The sequence below is a fragment of the Podarcis melisellensis genome (genome assembly GCF_964234715.1).
Source record: "Podarcis melisellensis genome assembly, chromosome: 5".
In the NCBI taxonomy this organism is placed as follows: Eukaryota; Metazoa; Chordata; class Lepidosauria; order Squamata; family Lacertidae; genus Podarcis; species Podarcis melisellensis.
The window spans coordinates 34,029,990-34,046,201 of NC_138537.1; the positions used below are offsets into that span (position 1 = coordinate 34,029,990).

Below are 16,212 nucleotides of genomic sequence, written 5' to 3' on the forward strand. Positions count from 1 at the left end.
TAACCTGAAGCACTATTTCTGGGTTAGCGGAGTCTGTAACCTGAAGCGTATGTAACCTGAAGTGTATGTGACCCGAGGTACGTAGAGCCTGCTCTGCACATGAAGGCTCACCCTGTGATGTGGCTCCTCTCTGACATTGTCACTTCCACACGGGGAGGGTATAATGCATGAAGGTGACTGTAGGGTCTCCTGTTCCAAGAGGACAAGTAGCAGTTCCACTGTGGAAGTCCTTGGGTACAACTATAACAATTCTTTAAAATCCAGGATCTTATCAAGAAATTTCTGTGTGCTCTTTCATAGTTATCCACAAATATTTGAATGGCCCTTTAAGACAAAATATTTGGTAGTTAGGACACTGTATGTCTCACAATAAGGTGGGGGAGTGTTTTCTGATGTCACACTGAGTTGCGTGAGAAAAGTCAGCATGAGCTCAGGAATTATCCCCTTCCCCAACAGGATGACACCTAAAGGGTAGTTGCAGCAATGAGCCATGAATCTGTGAGCCCCTGCTCATTTGAGAACTTACCCGTTGGAGTTGATCAGTCATGAATTCAGGGTTTGGATGGTATTGTCCTTCAAAACTTTGAAATGTGAATGAGGGTGTCTGATTCAAGTACTGTATTGGCTTGAACATGAACTCTCTGTGGCTTTATGCAAATTTATGGCTTTATGTGACTTTATGACTATCTGCTAGCTTTACCCTCTTCTGACAAAACCAGGCAGGGGCAATGGAGGGATGGAAACTGTAGTTGAGAAGTTCTGCTCTTAAGTCCAAAATACTGTTTGGAACTGTGGCTGAAGCTTTTGGTGCTCAACATTTCAAGGTCTCTGGGCCAGGATTGTTGACATTTTTCAGTTGCTCTAACATACTGTTGCTCTTTCCTAACTTAACATCTGGATGCAAGTAGGGAAAAGTACATTGTTTTCATGCTTGATGAAACCAGTTTTGAAACCTATTTAGGAGGGCACTCTCAACTTTCAGTGTTCTTATGTTCTGCTGTGAGCTAAGGCAAACCTTTTTGTGTGTTTAATTTTGGAAATCTTTGCAGACGAACCCTTTTCCAACACTTGTCCCTTGCCACAGTGATCTACTAGGTGATGGTCACAGGAGTTTTAGTTTTGATATTTTACCCATGAGATTGCCATTAAGTTTGTAAAACTCACTACCACCTTACAGATGGGTATGTCATTTCATTTCTGTGCACCTGCCTTTGGGTACCTATAGCCTGCCACATTATAAACAATCTGCAACCATTGTAGGACAACCATGTCTGACATGGTTGATGAAAATGGGTCAGTAGATAAAAATATACCAGTGTGTAAAATTCCAGCAGCACAAGAGAAACAGCTGCATAAGCCCTGTGTCTGGCTAATCTATGTTAAGCATTAAAGTTAGCTGTTGAACATTTTTAGTTTTCAGTGTCTCAGCACTTGTTTACCTTCTCATTTGTCTCTGCTGACATTGTGAAAAAGTTACTACTTAAATGGGGAATAAAAGAGAGAGCCCCATTAGTGATAGGATAGCTTTGAGAGCCTGTGCAGTCAGTCATATTGACTCTATTTTAGCTATATCAGTGCTACCACTCCCCCCCCCCCCGACAGAATGTGCTAATTATTCGTCTGAGGATTGAATATCAGTTCTGTTCTGTTCTTTTTACTTTGGGTTTGCAGGTCAACCACAAGTTTATGTACAAGAATCTTAAGCTATTGGATAAATCACTATTTCAGAGGTTAAAAATAAATTTAAAATATTTTATTGATTGGTTTACAGGTCACCTTGTAAAGGAGTTTTCAGAGTCCTTTGCAACAAGAAGATAGACAATAGACATAGTGTTCTTGCATTGGCAACCAATTTACTTTTTGTAATTTGATTTACGTCAACAATAGGGCCAATAAGATGTAATGATACAATATGTGTGTTGAACTAGTTTGTAATAAGAATGCCAAAATACAAACAGTGCTTTGGAAAGTCAATTTATTGTTGAAATGTAATGGAATTTTAAAATTTTACAATTCTAAAAATGCCTTCTTAAGATTATCTGGTGTAGATAGGCAAATCAAAGTTTTTAAAACAAACAAATCAGGTGGAGACCAGTGTTGTGATAAACATGGACCAAAGATTTGGTCACATGAACCAGTGACTTGGCTTTTTATAGGTTAGTAGAAAATATTTACCCAAGTCAAATGTTTAATTGAACTTTGTTATCCTTAGTGTATCAAGCATTATGGAATCCCAAGGCTTCTGTCTGGTATGGCTGTTTTTATAAGATGTGAATTTTATGTAACATTCTTTCAACCCATTTCATTTTTATTCATGGAGTTGTTAGAAAAGACAGTGTAATACTTCAGGCAGGTTGGCATTTCACATAAGTACTACAGTACTTTTAAATACTGGCTTGGATCCCAAGATAAATTAACCTAGATTGGGGTGCCCAAACTTTGTTGCTGAGCTTTTTTTAGGATTGAAGTTGCTGAGCTTTATAAAGGATTTTACCCCATAGTTAGTGACCAGATGACAGATTACCTGGAGACCCCTTATGTTGAGTGGTGATATAAATGTACTAAATGATGAATGATAAAGCCACTTCCAATACAATGGGTTAATACTTTTTTATTTAAAAACCCCACAATTTCTCTTAGTTTTCAAGATGATCAGTCAGTGCTGACTTGCATTCCATTTAATCACACCCCAAACATTGTTCTGTGCAAACAATTTACTACTTGTTAAAGAAAAAATGCTAGAACATGGATGAAGGACAGACCTGTTTTCTAATTGTTGTTTTTCAGGGAATTTAGTACATGGTCGAAGATTTGCTGTTCATATAATATGATTTTAATCCTCTTTTAGTGGGTTCATGACCTGTATGCTAAATTGTTCCAGAAGTATGTACTTTTCCTGGATAAGAGCCTTGGTTTTATGTGAACAGGCCCTGGGGCAGAACTAAGATAATGTGAAAGGGAATATTGACACAAGAAAAGAGACAGGAAGTGGTTGAAGGTTGGTTTACTAAACCAGGGATTAAGAGGATAAACAAGGGCCTTGTTCCAGGCAGTATTCCATTCCCCTGTGGTGCAGCTGAGGAATTTTCATCTTGATATGATTGGATGAAAAATTTAAGTTTCATTCTGTATAATTTTTTAACAAAAGGAATGGTAGGGAATGTTCCTTCCCTCCATTTTTTAAATTGCAAGGTGATTTTGGATCAGGGAGGGCATCTGTCAGGCACCATCTTAGCAGGAGTTTACCCAAAGATAGTTACAATAGACTGCCACCATTAAGACTAAACGTCCTGACAAAAACTATGCTTTTTCAAAGCTCATAGGATGACTAACCTTAGCAGAACCCTGTGGACTATCATTAGAATATAAAGGGTAGCTTAACCATTTAGTTCAACACCTGTGGAAGATATTTGATGGGGACCAAAGCATTTTGATAGATTAGCACGTTCCTAAAAATGGTCGTGTTTGCTACACACACACACACACTCTGTCCTTACAGTGTTTAGTCTTAAGGACCTAAGTGAACAGTTTCCTGTCTCTAATAAGACATCACTTGATGTGGGTTGCTTGTCATTATCTCTTCGTAGATCATGATTTGGCATTTTCCACCTGCAGCAAAGGTAGTAGCAATCTGCTAAATAGGTATTTCCCCCTATTCCCCCCCCCCACACCCTGTCATTCACAATTCCAGCTACAGAGAACTAAGCAGTCTTTTGAAGTTGAAATCTTTTCAACTGCTTCATCAGATGAAAAACGTTTGCAAACATCCCAGTTTAGTGCATGTGGAGTTACCTAGCATTCATATCTGAGAAATTCATAATGGCAGCTGGCTTGGAATAGAAGTATTTCTCCAGCTCTGGAAAAATTGCATTTTAATTAAAACACTAAACCGCTTACTATTCTGAGAGAAGGAGGACAGGGACAGTCCTTCACCTTATTTTTATATATTTTCTTCCTGCTGCTATACTTATTTGTACTATAAACTAGTTTCTATAGGTGGCCTAAATTGTCTTAATGACAGATGGTGGAAGCCAACATTGTGCAAGCAGACCGGCTCATGCATTGAGACACCTCCCTCTTCTCCCCTGCAACCATCTGAATGCACCTAAAATGTGCTTTGCAGGGTCCATCAACCCTACAGAAATGTTCTTGTGGAATTGTGGGTGACAGAAAGAGAGGAAGGTGACCCCCTATTGCACGAGTAGAAGTCTGTTCCACTTGTGCACGGACAGTTTTGGATACAACCGAAATATTTACTGGTTTTACTGTGCATTGTAGGAAGATAAGTACTGTAGTACATGGGAATAGTGGATCTATACTTTTATTTTATTTTATTCTACTATTCTGTTCGTAACAAATGGATTAATATAGTCCAAGTGATGGCTGAAGCGTATTGATTATCTCAATGTTCATAGAATTATAGAGTTGGAAGGGACTCCGAAGGTCATCTAGTCCAACCCCCTGCAATTCAGGAATATCAACTTAAGCATCCATGACAGATGGGCCTCCAAACTCTGCTTAAAAACCTCAAAAGAAGGAGAGCCCACCACCTCCTGAGGGAGTCTGTTCCATTGTCTAACAGCTCTTACTGTCAAAAGTTCTTCCTGATGTTTAGTCGGAATCTCCTTTATTATAAATTGAATCCATTGGTTCAGGTTCCGCCTTCTGGAGCAGGAGAAAACAAACTTACTTCAGTTTCCATGTGACAGCCCTTAAGATACTTGAAAATGTCTATCTTTTCTCCACTCAGACTCCTCTTTTCCCGGCTAAACATTCTCAACTCCCTGAACCCTTAGTTTCCATACCCTTTAGCATTATGTAAATTATGTTGGTGCTTTACTCAGTTTTGTTGTGGTGGTGGTGGTGGTGGTGGTGGTGTGTGTGTGTGTGTGTGTGTGTGCGCGCGCGCATTCATTTTAATGATAAAATGTCAAAAGTGCCATCACTAACTCCTTGAGCCATCAGATGTAGAAATAATGAAATCATGCAGCTCTAAGTAGAGAATTAGCCATTCTAACATCTTCTCTAAGATTCTGAGCATAAATATAGCCTTCAGGTTTTTCATGTATCAGACTGATAGGACTAGTGGTGATATTATTGTGAATTGCAACCCAAAACTTGTGGATTGTATCTAACATAAGTCATTCTTGGAGTAGGCCCTTTGAAATTAATGAACATGACTAACATGGTTCCAATAATTTCAAGGGGTGTTATCTTGATATGACTAATATTGGCTACAACCCTATGTTTATTTGTAGGCTATGGCCCAGATCCAAAGATAACATTGTTCCTTGAGCCCAAATCAAGAGTGACTTGCACTTGATTTTCTTGAACAGCAGCCCTCTGCCATTGTAAACTGCTTATGTATTGCTGGGGGTTTTAAATTCATGATATGGCATAGTAGTCTGCTGCTCCAAGTAAAAGGGAAAAAATGAGCTGGGTGCAGGCCCCCTCCATTTGTCTATATAGCTTTTAGAATCCTGGCCAGAGTTTCAGGAGTAAATAAAAACTTCAAAAAAACCAGATATTTCGGTGTATAGATTAATTTGTTCTCCTTTCAGTTCACTTCGTATTCACAAAAAGCAGGCACACTTCTTGTATTATTGGTGTAACATCTGAAAGGACAACATGCACATCTCCGCTGTGACAGACTGTGCAAATTCCAAATGTGTGTGTTTATGTGCATTGCCTCCCACAGGTGCAATTTTCCCATGCTACAACATGCAGTAAGAATAGAGGCATAAGTAAGCCTTGCCTCCTTGCACACTGTGCTGTAATGTCTAAAGCATAGGTCACCAACCTAAGGAAGCAGCCCGGCCCATGAGCTGCCCCCTAACAGCATAGTTTGTGGTGATTCTCAGGCCTTTTTTAAAAAAAAATACCTGTAGCTTCTACTGCCTAACTTGTTTCCAGTTATATATTTGCATTATTTGCAGATTAAAGCCACTGCTGGCTGTAATTTGCAGATAATGGCGTTAGAACAGCTGAAATCTATGAATGGCCTGACTGATGGAAATATTCAGGCTTGAAATTGTGAGCCCATAGAATTGTGCCAAGTTTCACTGTCCATCCCCACATTGTTCCAATGAAGGTTTTTATTTACGTTTGTTGTAAACTGAGCAGTAGCGATTTGCTTCCTGACCCAGACTGTGGGCTATTTTCATTTGTGTCAGGTGGGGACAGGCATTCTTTGTCATGACATTGTGACCTCTGCTCTGTCAGCTTCAACTGTCCTTTTGTTTGCGGCAGGAGTAACCAACCCATCAGCATTTTTTAAGCACAGGCTTTTCTGTTGTATCCTATCGAGAACGCTGGAAGTCCAGTCATGAAGTAATTTAAGGAAACCTTTATTAATTAGCACATACATATTTGATGGCTAGGCTGCTAAAGCATTTGTTGTTACCCGTTTTGTATTTGAATAAGTAAACTGTAAATATTGCTTGAAAAGGTTTACTGAGTTACAGAATGCTACTCATATTTTAAATACCTTCAGGTCTGTACCTCAAGCACTTTACCTACAGGTGGCTTGTGTTACTTGTATCAGAGGTTGTTGACCAAACTACTAATGAGAGTTGGATCCTTTTTGAAACCATAGAGTATTCATCATAGAACTACTGGAAAAATACAATGTAAAAATAAACTGATCCTAATCTCTGTGGAGTTCAGTTGTGCACTGAGATCCCACATGAGTACTGTTAACTTCAGTGTGGGGGGCCAAAAGATAAGAGAATGTTTCCTCTGCATGGTTAGATCTCTTTTTATCATTTGTAATTACATATACATGACAGTTTAGTTTTACCAGGACAAGCTTCAACAAGGCTACATTCTGCCTCTCCTGTGGCCCAATGGCAATGAAAAGTTTCAAAGTGGCTCCATTTTTTATTAGCCGCAGACCAAAAACTCACTAATTTTCACTATTGTTAGCAAAAATGAGCCATTTTCATAAACTATGATATGAACTTGGCTTGCTTCCACTAATTACAGTTTGTCTTGGGTTTATACATCACAGCAACCTGCACTTTGTCTAAAATGGAAGCAGATACTTCTGACCTCCTCACAGCAGTGTCAGAGGCAGACATGAGGGGCTCAGGAACAGGATTTTGACTCTGAATACAAGTTGCAAAGTTTCTTGCTAAAAAAAGTGAGATGATAATAGGAAGTAGTAGAAAGCACTGTAAAGTCTTGTTCAATTGTGGTGCCTGCTTGCTTAGGCTAAGCAGTCCTAAGCTTTGTTTTATTGCTCCTAACTACAGACTCTCTCTTTTAAACTTTTTTACAGGTGAAGGAATTGTAGAAGAGGAGGCGTGCTTAGGTTGCAACCATGCCATTTCCTTTTGGCAAATCACACAAGTCTCCTGCAGACATAGTGAAGAATCTGAAGGAGAGTATGGCAGTGCTAGAAAAGCAAGATATTTCTGACAAGAAAGTAGAAAAGGTATGTTTTTACATTTGCTTCTTTGGGGATCTGTTTTAATACAAATATGTGCTCTTCATGCTGGAGAATAATGTACTGGCTATGTATTAGTTTTGTAGAGAGCTTGTGTCTTCTCTCCCTTTTCTAAAGTAACGTTTCCATGAACCCATTACCGTTCCTCTTTGTTGATGCTGGCACCCAAATGCTTCAAATCTTTGTAAGCAGCCTATGTGGACATGGACAACTCCCCAGTGCTGATGCTGTTTCCAACCTACACTAATTTATTTTCTGTCACTACTACCATCATGCCATCTCAAACCTACTCTTTCCTGAGCCTAGCCTGTATTCTCACCTGATTCTTTCCTATCTCAGACCCACTACTCAGTAATCAGTCGCTTGAGATTGCCCACCAGTATGAGATGTAAGTGTCTATTAACAACTTTGATGGGTGTAGTCATCTTCTCAAGCCACCAGACTATAGGACATCTCAGCATAAATGTTCTTGAAATTGCTTAGTGCAAGTGTTAGTCTGAAGTTTCTCCCTTATGTTGAATGCAGTACTTGAAAAACTTAGAAGTCCTTAGTCTGTGCAACAGTTAAAGGAATGGCTGAAACATGGATCTTCACAACCCGGTTTGTAAATATGTATATTCAGTTGCTGAAAAATACCCATAGTCTCACTGATGCAGAGGAGAAACTAGTTATAGCATAGTTAAGGGATGTAAGATTTCTCTCCAAAACATTTTCAGTTAACTTCAAATATAAGTAGTGTCTTATCCACCCCCACTGCAAAAATAATAAATAATAATAAATTCATTGTGTCTCCCTTGGAGAGATGGACAAATAGTTTTGAAACAGGTGCTTACGCCAGAAATACTCCCATGCCAGATGACTGAATCAAAGGAAACATTACTTTGAAATTAGCTGTAGGGCACAACTTTTTGAAGACCAACTTGGGGACACCAGCTAGGAACATGGGAGCTAATTCTTGGTAATAAGCATAAAGAGCCACATTTAACATTTCCCAAAGTCAAAGGAGTCAAGATCTGGACAGCTTGGAGCCCAGTTACACCAGGGGAGAGGAAGCAGTATATATTCAGGCAACTGTAGAGAACTGGTGTGCCAATGGTGAATGCATGCAGGAACTTAAGTACCGTATTTTTCGCTCTATAACACGCACCTGACCATAACACGCACATCGTTTTAAGAGGAGGAAAACAAGGGAAAAAACATTCTGAATGAAACAGTGGATGTATCATTTTTGTGCTTCATGCTGTGGCCACAGACATGTGATCTGATGGTGAATTTGGGGTGACCCAATGCAAAAATCCTGAGAATCCCTGTGCATCCATGGTTTGTAACCATGTTTTTGCACCATTGCAGCCCCAGGCAACAGTGGGTGCGTGATTTTGGGGGGGCAGGCTGTAGCCATGGACATGCTATGTGCTCTGATGGTGAATTTGGGCTGACCCAATGCAAAGATCCTGAGGATCCATGTGGATCCATGCTTTTTAACCACATTTTTGCACCATTGCAGCCCCAGGCAACAGTGGGTGCGTGATTTTTGGGGGGCAGGCTGTAGCCATGGACATGCTATGTGATCTTATGGTGAATTTGGGGTGACCCAATGCAAAGATCCTGAGAATCCCTGTGGATCCATGAGAGCCAGTGTGGTGTAGTGGTTAAGAGCGGTAGTCTTGTAATCTGGGGAACCAGGTTCGAGTCTCCGCTCCTCCATATGCAGCTGCTGGGTGACCTTGGGCTAGTCATACTTCTTTGAAGTCTCTCAGCCCCACTTACCTCACAGAGTGTTTGTTGTGGGGGAGGAAGGGAAAGGAGAATGTTAGCCGCTTTGAGACTCCTGAAGGGGAGTGAAAGGCGGGATATCAAATCCAAACTCCTCCTCCTCCTCCTCCTCTTCTTCTTCTTCTTCTTCTTCTTCTTCTTCTTCTTCTTCTTCTTCTTCTTCTTCACCACGTTTTTGCACCATTGCAGCCCCAGGCAACAGTGGGTGCGTGATTTTGGGTGGGCAGGCTGTAGCCATGGACATGCTATGTGATCTTATGGTGAATTTGGGGTGACCCAATGCAAAGATCCTGAGGATCCATGTGGATCCATGCTTTTTAACCACATTTTAAGTGGGGAGGGAAGGAAAAACACAGAACAGACAAGGAGTACAAGAGGGGTGTGCAGAGAAGCAGCTGGCTAAGAATGCAGGAGAGGGGTATTACTGGGAGGGAGGAAAGGAAGGCAAAAGTTTTCCCTCACCTACCCACCCAAGCCAGCCAGCTCCCGCTCTCTCTCTCTCTCTCTCTCTCTCTCTCTCTCTCTCTCTCTCTCTCTCCCTCTCTCCCTCCCTCCCTCCTGCATGAGGTGAAAACCTCTGCTTGCCTGGAGGGGAGGGGCTTTCCCTGCTCTTTGTTCCGTTTGAGCAAACACAGCAAGGAAACAGAGGCGGGTGGGCAGTAAGACCCTGAGGCAGAATGCAGGAAAGCAGCCACTTCCTCTTTTCAGCTTGCCCTTCTAGGAGACTCCCGATTTTTGCCTGCTTTTTTTTTGCCTCCCCTCGCACCATTTGGCTCCAGGGACCACACATTCGCTCTATAACACGCACAGACATTTCCCCTTCCTTTTTAGAAGAAAAAATCTGCGTGTTATAGAAGGAAAAATACGGTAACTGTTCTGGAAGGAGTGGCACAAAAAATGTAGCAGCTATGGAAGTATATCAAATGAAGCACTGCTTTTTTGTTGGGGATGGGATATGGGGGGATGGCAGAAATAATGATGATGTTTTAATATACTTAAAAGGGAGCATAATTTTATGAAGACAGAAATTAATTTTAGGGGAAAGGCACATTTGTAAAAGCTAGAAAAAACAAAATGGCATTAAATGGAAAAGGAGGTCTCTGTTATACTAAAGGCTGTTATAATTGTTCTGAAATGTAAGCTAAGCTGCCTCCAGAGTCACTTTTGAAAACCCAAGGTATTGCTTAATTTGCATCTATTTTTCTATGGCGGGCATGTTTCAAACAAGTTTTGACCAAGTTCCACAGGTGTTGAAATGATCACCCACTGATCACCTGACAGGACCCTTGAGGAATCTATGATTTGAAAAATATGGTGAAGTTGGGGTCTTTTTTTGGCCCTTTGTTTCGCCCCTTTACTTATTTTGCCATTTCCTCTTCAAAACAATTTCTGGTGTGCTTTTGTGTGAGAGAGTACACATGGATTTGACACATGCACACCCATTTGTACAATGGACTTATGCTTCCACCAGTGGAACTCCCACCCCAGCACCCCCCTCAAAAAATCAGCTCCTAAGGGTTTAGGACTCCCAGCATACATTTCTTATATTCCTGTAAATTAGCCTTCCCCAACCAGATGTTAGACTCCCAACTCCATTAGTCCCAGCTGGCATATTAGTTGTAAGGGTGTTGGGAATTGTAGTCCAAAACATCTGGAGGGCACCATGTTGGGTAAGGCTGATAGTAAATCAAAGCAAACTTTAAATAATTTGTGGTCAATCATTGAGGATGGGTTGGAAAAGCTATTTTTAAAATGCAGAATTAAAAAGGCACATCAGAGACCAGCCTTTTAGCAGTCACAGCCCAATCTGCAGTCCTGTCACATAATTATGGGCTGACCTGTTAGTTTTATTTTAATTTGTTTGCTTTAGAAGGCTTTTAAATGTGGCCCAGTTGGTTAAATAGCTGTTTTCTGGGATGTTGTAGGAAAATATTTACACAGCAGTGTTCACGCGCAGGTTAGTTTTCACTCAGTCAACCAGTACAGTTTATAAGCCTAAAATTCCACTTTTCTACACCTTGTTGTGGTGTTCTATACTTCCAAATCTACAGGGAAATGTGGCTCTGGTTTGCACAACAGAATGTGTGGAACTTTGTTGCCCACATAGCACTGCAGTTTGTGCCTGCAAAAAGAAATTGTAACACCCTACAAAATAATATGCCTCTTATAAGTAGTATTGGGGGTTGGGGATGCACAGACTGCAAGAAATTAAAAGACTGGTGTTAATATAGCCATGCAAGTATAAACATGAATGGCATTTCCCTTTATAAGGTGCCTATTCCCTAGTGCTCGTAACTTCTTGGAGTTCACCCTGTGAAGCCGTTTGATGAAAGTTACTACCCTAGCGGCGGCTAATTGTTTTATCTCTTGGGTGGTTGGAGCAAATTAAATTATCTTGAAGCTGATGTCACTTGCTTCTGGAACCAGAACTAAAATCACTGTGGGAATTAGGCATTCAGATTCAGGCAAGGGTTTAGTCCATTGGTTGTTTATGCTCTTCACAATAGGATAACTATTGTTCCACCTGGAATTTTAATTAGTAATGGTGGGAAGAGTGTTGTGCCGTTCCATTCTGGCTGCAAGGAGCTTGATCTTTCTAGCTGCTGCCTTGCAAATCCAAAAAACGATATGGACTTATTTGTCTGTGTGGCAGAAGCTGCTGTGGAAAAGAATTGAGCTAACTACACAGTTCCTTCTATTTCTAACGAAGCTGTAACTCTTCTCACTACAATTTTTCCTCTCTTCTCAAATGATCTAATCTCAAATGATCTAATCTTCAGTGTATCTAATGTACTACTCTTAGAAATAAGCTATGCTATTGAGAAGATAGATACCATGTTTAAAGTTTTGAAGTAGATGTAAATCATCCATTTTATGTTGGATCAGGTTAAGGAAACAATCCTGTTAAACCAATCTTCATGGTTGTGTCGTGTTTTATAAATGGTACTGTCTACCGCACTACCTGATATGCTGCCTCTTAAGCTTCCTTTCATTTTTTTTATAAAGAAGGGCATTCTGTTTCACATTTTATATACGCCTTAATATGAGAAATGTGATGCACAAATGCACTTAAAGATTTCATGTACAATCTTCTGATCATCTTCTGAAGCCCTTCTTCGTGTGCTTCCTCCATGAGACGTCTGGAGGCTGGCAACACAAGAACTGTCCTTTTTTCAGTGGCTCCCCACTTGTGGAATGCTCTCCCCAGGGGGGTTCACCTGGCGCCTTCATTATACACCCATAGGTGCCAGGCAAAATTTTTTTCTTTAAACAGACCTTTGGTTTATTGTCATCCAGTGCCCTTTTAAAATGGGGGGGGTTGGGGGGAGGTGTTATTTGGTGGTTTCTGTTTTTATTTTGATTATATATTTTGTGTTTTTATATTGTGATTTTATCTTGTGAACCACCCCAAGACCTGCAGGTGTAGGGCAGTATATTATTATTATTATTATTATTATTATTACTATTAAGCATTTTCCATAAGAATTATTTATTAACTTGGGTGTCACAAGAAAACTGTCACTGGAAAGTAACATGCGGTAGAGATAGTGGCTTCAAATTTTTAAAAGTTCTCTCTTTCCTATATGGTTGATACACACAGCTTCCACTTTTTTACTCAAGGGGTACAATAATTCCTCAAAATAACAAATGAGCAGCTGTTTCTGGTGTTACCCCATTCTTCTTCTCACCAGAGTCCACAGTAGCATATTGTTGCCTCCCCACTAACCTCAGTGAATGTGTATTTGCAGAAGTTTGTACCACTGAAACTCACACGAATTGCTCAGTTTAGGATTCTCCATATATGTGCATATCTTCTGTACAGTGTACAACCCTGCACATTGACTTGCACATATGCAACGGAATTACTTCAGATTTGCAGTGATCTCAAAACTACTATTTACCTGGCAAGAGGTTGAACAACCCTTCTGTAAGCTAAGCATTTTTTATTGAATAGAGATCAAATGCTCTCCACCCTGCAGTGCTCACAAAGTTCCCGTTTATAACCCCTGTGCATTAAACAGCCCTGGTCCCAATTGGAGCTAGAAAGCAAGATTGTGCAGCCTGTAGAACTGATTGCTATTTGTAACAGGGCAGGCAAGAGGGATTTGACGGTTTCTTAAATACCTGTTTTTCCTGCTTAATATAGCGCTGCTTATGGTCTTTAACAGCTGTTTTTCATGTTATGCCAAAGAACCTGTTGAAACAATAGGAAATGCCAGATCATTAATCCTACATCCTCTTAACCAATTTGATGCTGACAGCATATGTAAGTGTGCACTAAATCTTTTCAAATGTGAGTTGCAATTTCCTACTCATTGGCAGCCTCCCTGCTGTATCAGAAATCCTTTTGACCAGATCAATTCCTGTTTTGAGTTTCTGGAAAGGCTGATGATCTCATGGCTTTAAAATACTATGGGTATTTGAATTTTGGGACAGTTCAGTATTGAATTCTCCCTATTTTTGAGCTCAGAATGACATTTCTTCCACAACTTCCCCCTTCCAAAGCAAACAAACCTTGTTTTTTGTTTTTGTGTGTGTTGTTGTTTTTTAGAAGAGAGAGTGATTAATCAGCATGAAGGCAATGATTCTCCTAAATATCCTCAGGAATATCACTTCCTCCTAGGGAGCATGGAATGAATAGTTTTCTCTACCTAGAGCTATTATTATAGAAAAAGAGGTGCCAGAACTCACCATGAACACCTCCCTTTTTCTCTTATGATGGCAATGCCATCCACCTGAGAGGTGCCGGAACTGAGTTCTGGCAAGCTCCAGCTGAAAAATGTCCTGCTTCCTGATTGAGTTCTAAGAACAGAGAACACCTCAAATTTCATGTTTCTCGATGAAATGATGCCATTACAAATAGTGAGAGGTTGGAAAGCCCTTTCTCTCACTTGGAAGCTGTCCCTACTGGCCCATCTCTCCTCTCCTCAAACAGATGGCCTTGGGAGGCGGCATGCTTCACCTATTCGTTTAGGGTGGCATTTTCTTGTGATATTGATTGCAGGTAAATTTGGCAATGGTGGCTTCTTGGGTGAGGTTGGAAAAACAATCAACATCCTTAGGTTTTAGATGTCTTCCCTGCATGGTGTGGATTTTACTTGCAATAATGTAGGAGTGAGGAAATATTATTAGGGTTTTTTGTTCTTCAGTATGACACTTTGTGTTAGGCTATCTCTGGACAATTTTGTGTATGTTGATCTATTTCCAGCTTCTTGGTTTACCTCAGCTTTATTTTTAAACTGCCACTGTGCTGGTTTGTGGCATATATAATTGCTCTTGGTGCAGTAAATATTTACTTAGTCATAGAACAGACCTTGTTAGCACTCTTGACTCCCCCCCCCCTTTCTCTCTCTAACCTTTATTCAGTGTGTAACATCCTTGACTTTCAGCTAAAGTATGGCATTCATGGTCCTTTTGTGGAATATGTTCAGATGACAGCTAGCTTCCCCCACCCCAACTAAATCATCCCAATTTTCCCCCATTGTAGAGTGTCATGGGATTACCAGTTATTCTGTAGCTTAGCCACTCTCCCCTGGTTGTGGGAATGTGGCACACTGAACTCTCATCACCACCCCAGGATTTTGTGATCTGGCTGAACTACACCAGTGAAATTGTGTATTTAAAAAATGTATTGCACTTTAGCCATCTGAAGCTCTCTGTGTTTTCAGCACATAACAAACACCACTTAACCAATTAGGAATAATTTTATTCTTTCAGTGTATAACCAGGAGGTAGGTATGCATAGGTGGGCAGAGGTTGGGGTTGTAATTGTATCATTGAAATATGTGTTGATGTTCATTGTTCATTTTGATATCTGTTGCATGTTTTTGTCTCAAGCACATACTAATGAGTAGCTTGGTTTTGGCTTTTGAAACAATTACAGTTTTTATGTTTTTCCTTGCTCAGGCTACTGAAGAAGTTTCCAAAAATTTAGTTGCCATGAAAGAAATCTTGTATGGCACAAATGAAAAGGAGCCTCAGACAGAAGCTGTTGCTCAGCTTGCTCAGGAGCTATACAACAGTGGTCTTCTTAGCACCCTAGTAGCTGACCTACAACTCATTGATTTTGAGGTAAGAAAATGATACACAGACTCATTGCAGCTTCAGTTTCAAATTCATGTTGCTTTAGAAAACTATGTTCCCCAAAGAGATCTTCCTAATCTGTAGTTTGGAAAGTGATGGAGAATATATGCTCACACATAAATTTTCTGGATTTATTAATTATTAAGGAACATTTAATACTTTGACAGTTGTTTGACTGTAACATCAAAAGAACTATATTGTCATAGCACATTTTATACCCAACCTATTACTGCAGTTTAACTCCTAGTCCTGGAAAGGTAAAGCACCCTCATGTTCAAAGGGAAGTAAAACCGCTCAAGGCATTCTGGGTCATGATCCTGGGGCCACAGTTTTGTGGATCCACTCCTACTAATTTTTGCTGCTGCCCTAGATCAGGGATGGGAAAATATGCTATGTGATTGGTAGGATTTAGAAGAACATCAGAAGAGCCTTACTTATCTAGTTCAGGATACTGTTTTCACAGTGTCCAACCAGATGTCTATGCAAAGCCTGAAATTCATGATTCTAAATGAGACAAACTTTGTAGAGGGAGGGGGACACCCAGCTCATCACATGCCTGCAGACTTGTGGAGAGGTAATATTGAGCCTGGTGATCTGGGGAGAGTGAAATTTCAGCAGTAATTTCTGTGAAAGGAGAAGCTGTGTGTGCATTGTAATGTTTCACTTGAGCAAAATGGCTCCTTTTTTAATGGCATTGCAACAGAAGCCCTGCAGGTGGTGTATCTGCATGTGTGCATTTGGAACCTTTGTGGCTGCAAAGGATTGCTAGATTTTGGTGAACTTGCTCAAGGCACGTTAGCTATGCTTATTGGTGCTGAGGTGACAACTCTTTTGTCATTTTGATTATCTGAATAGTGCGTGAATGTAAATTGGATAAAGGCTTCTGGCATTCCAAGAATTTTCCTTTT

At 40.4% G+C, this 16,212-nt stretch overlaps 1 protein-coding gene across 3 annotated transcripts in view; it reads left to right on the plus strand.

Moving 5' to 3' along the window:
* Positions 1-16,212, plus strand: part of CAB39 (calcium binding protein 39) — a 49,002-nt gene that overhangs the window by 19,386 nt on the left and 13,404 nt on the right. For 2 of the 3 annotated variants that reach the window (XM_081910540.1, XM_081910542.1), the window contains exons 2-3: positions 7,280-7,435; positions 15,128-15,292. In XM_081910540.1, the coding sequence (XP_081766666.1) occupies positions 7,322-7,435; positions 15,128-15,292 (279 nt within the window). In that variant the 5' untranslated portion in view covers positions 7,280-7,321. Of the gene's footprint in view, positions 1-448; positions 557-7,279; positions 7,436-15,127; positions 15,293-16,212 lie in introns of those variants that run through there. The other variant, XM_081910541.1, reaches the window with a different exon arrangement.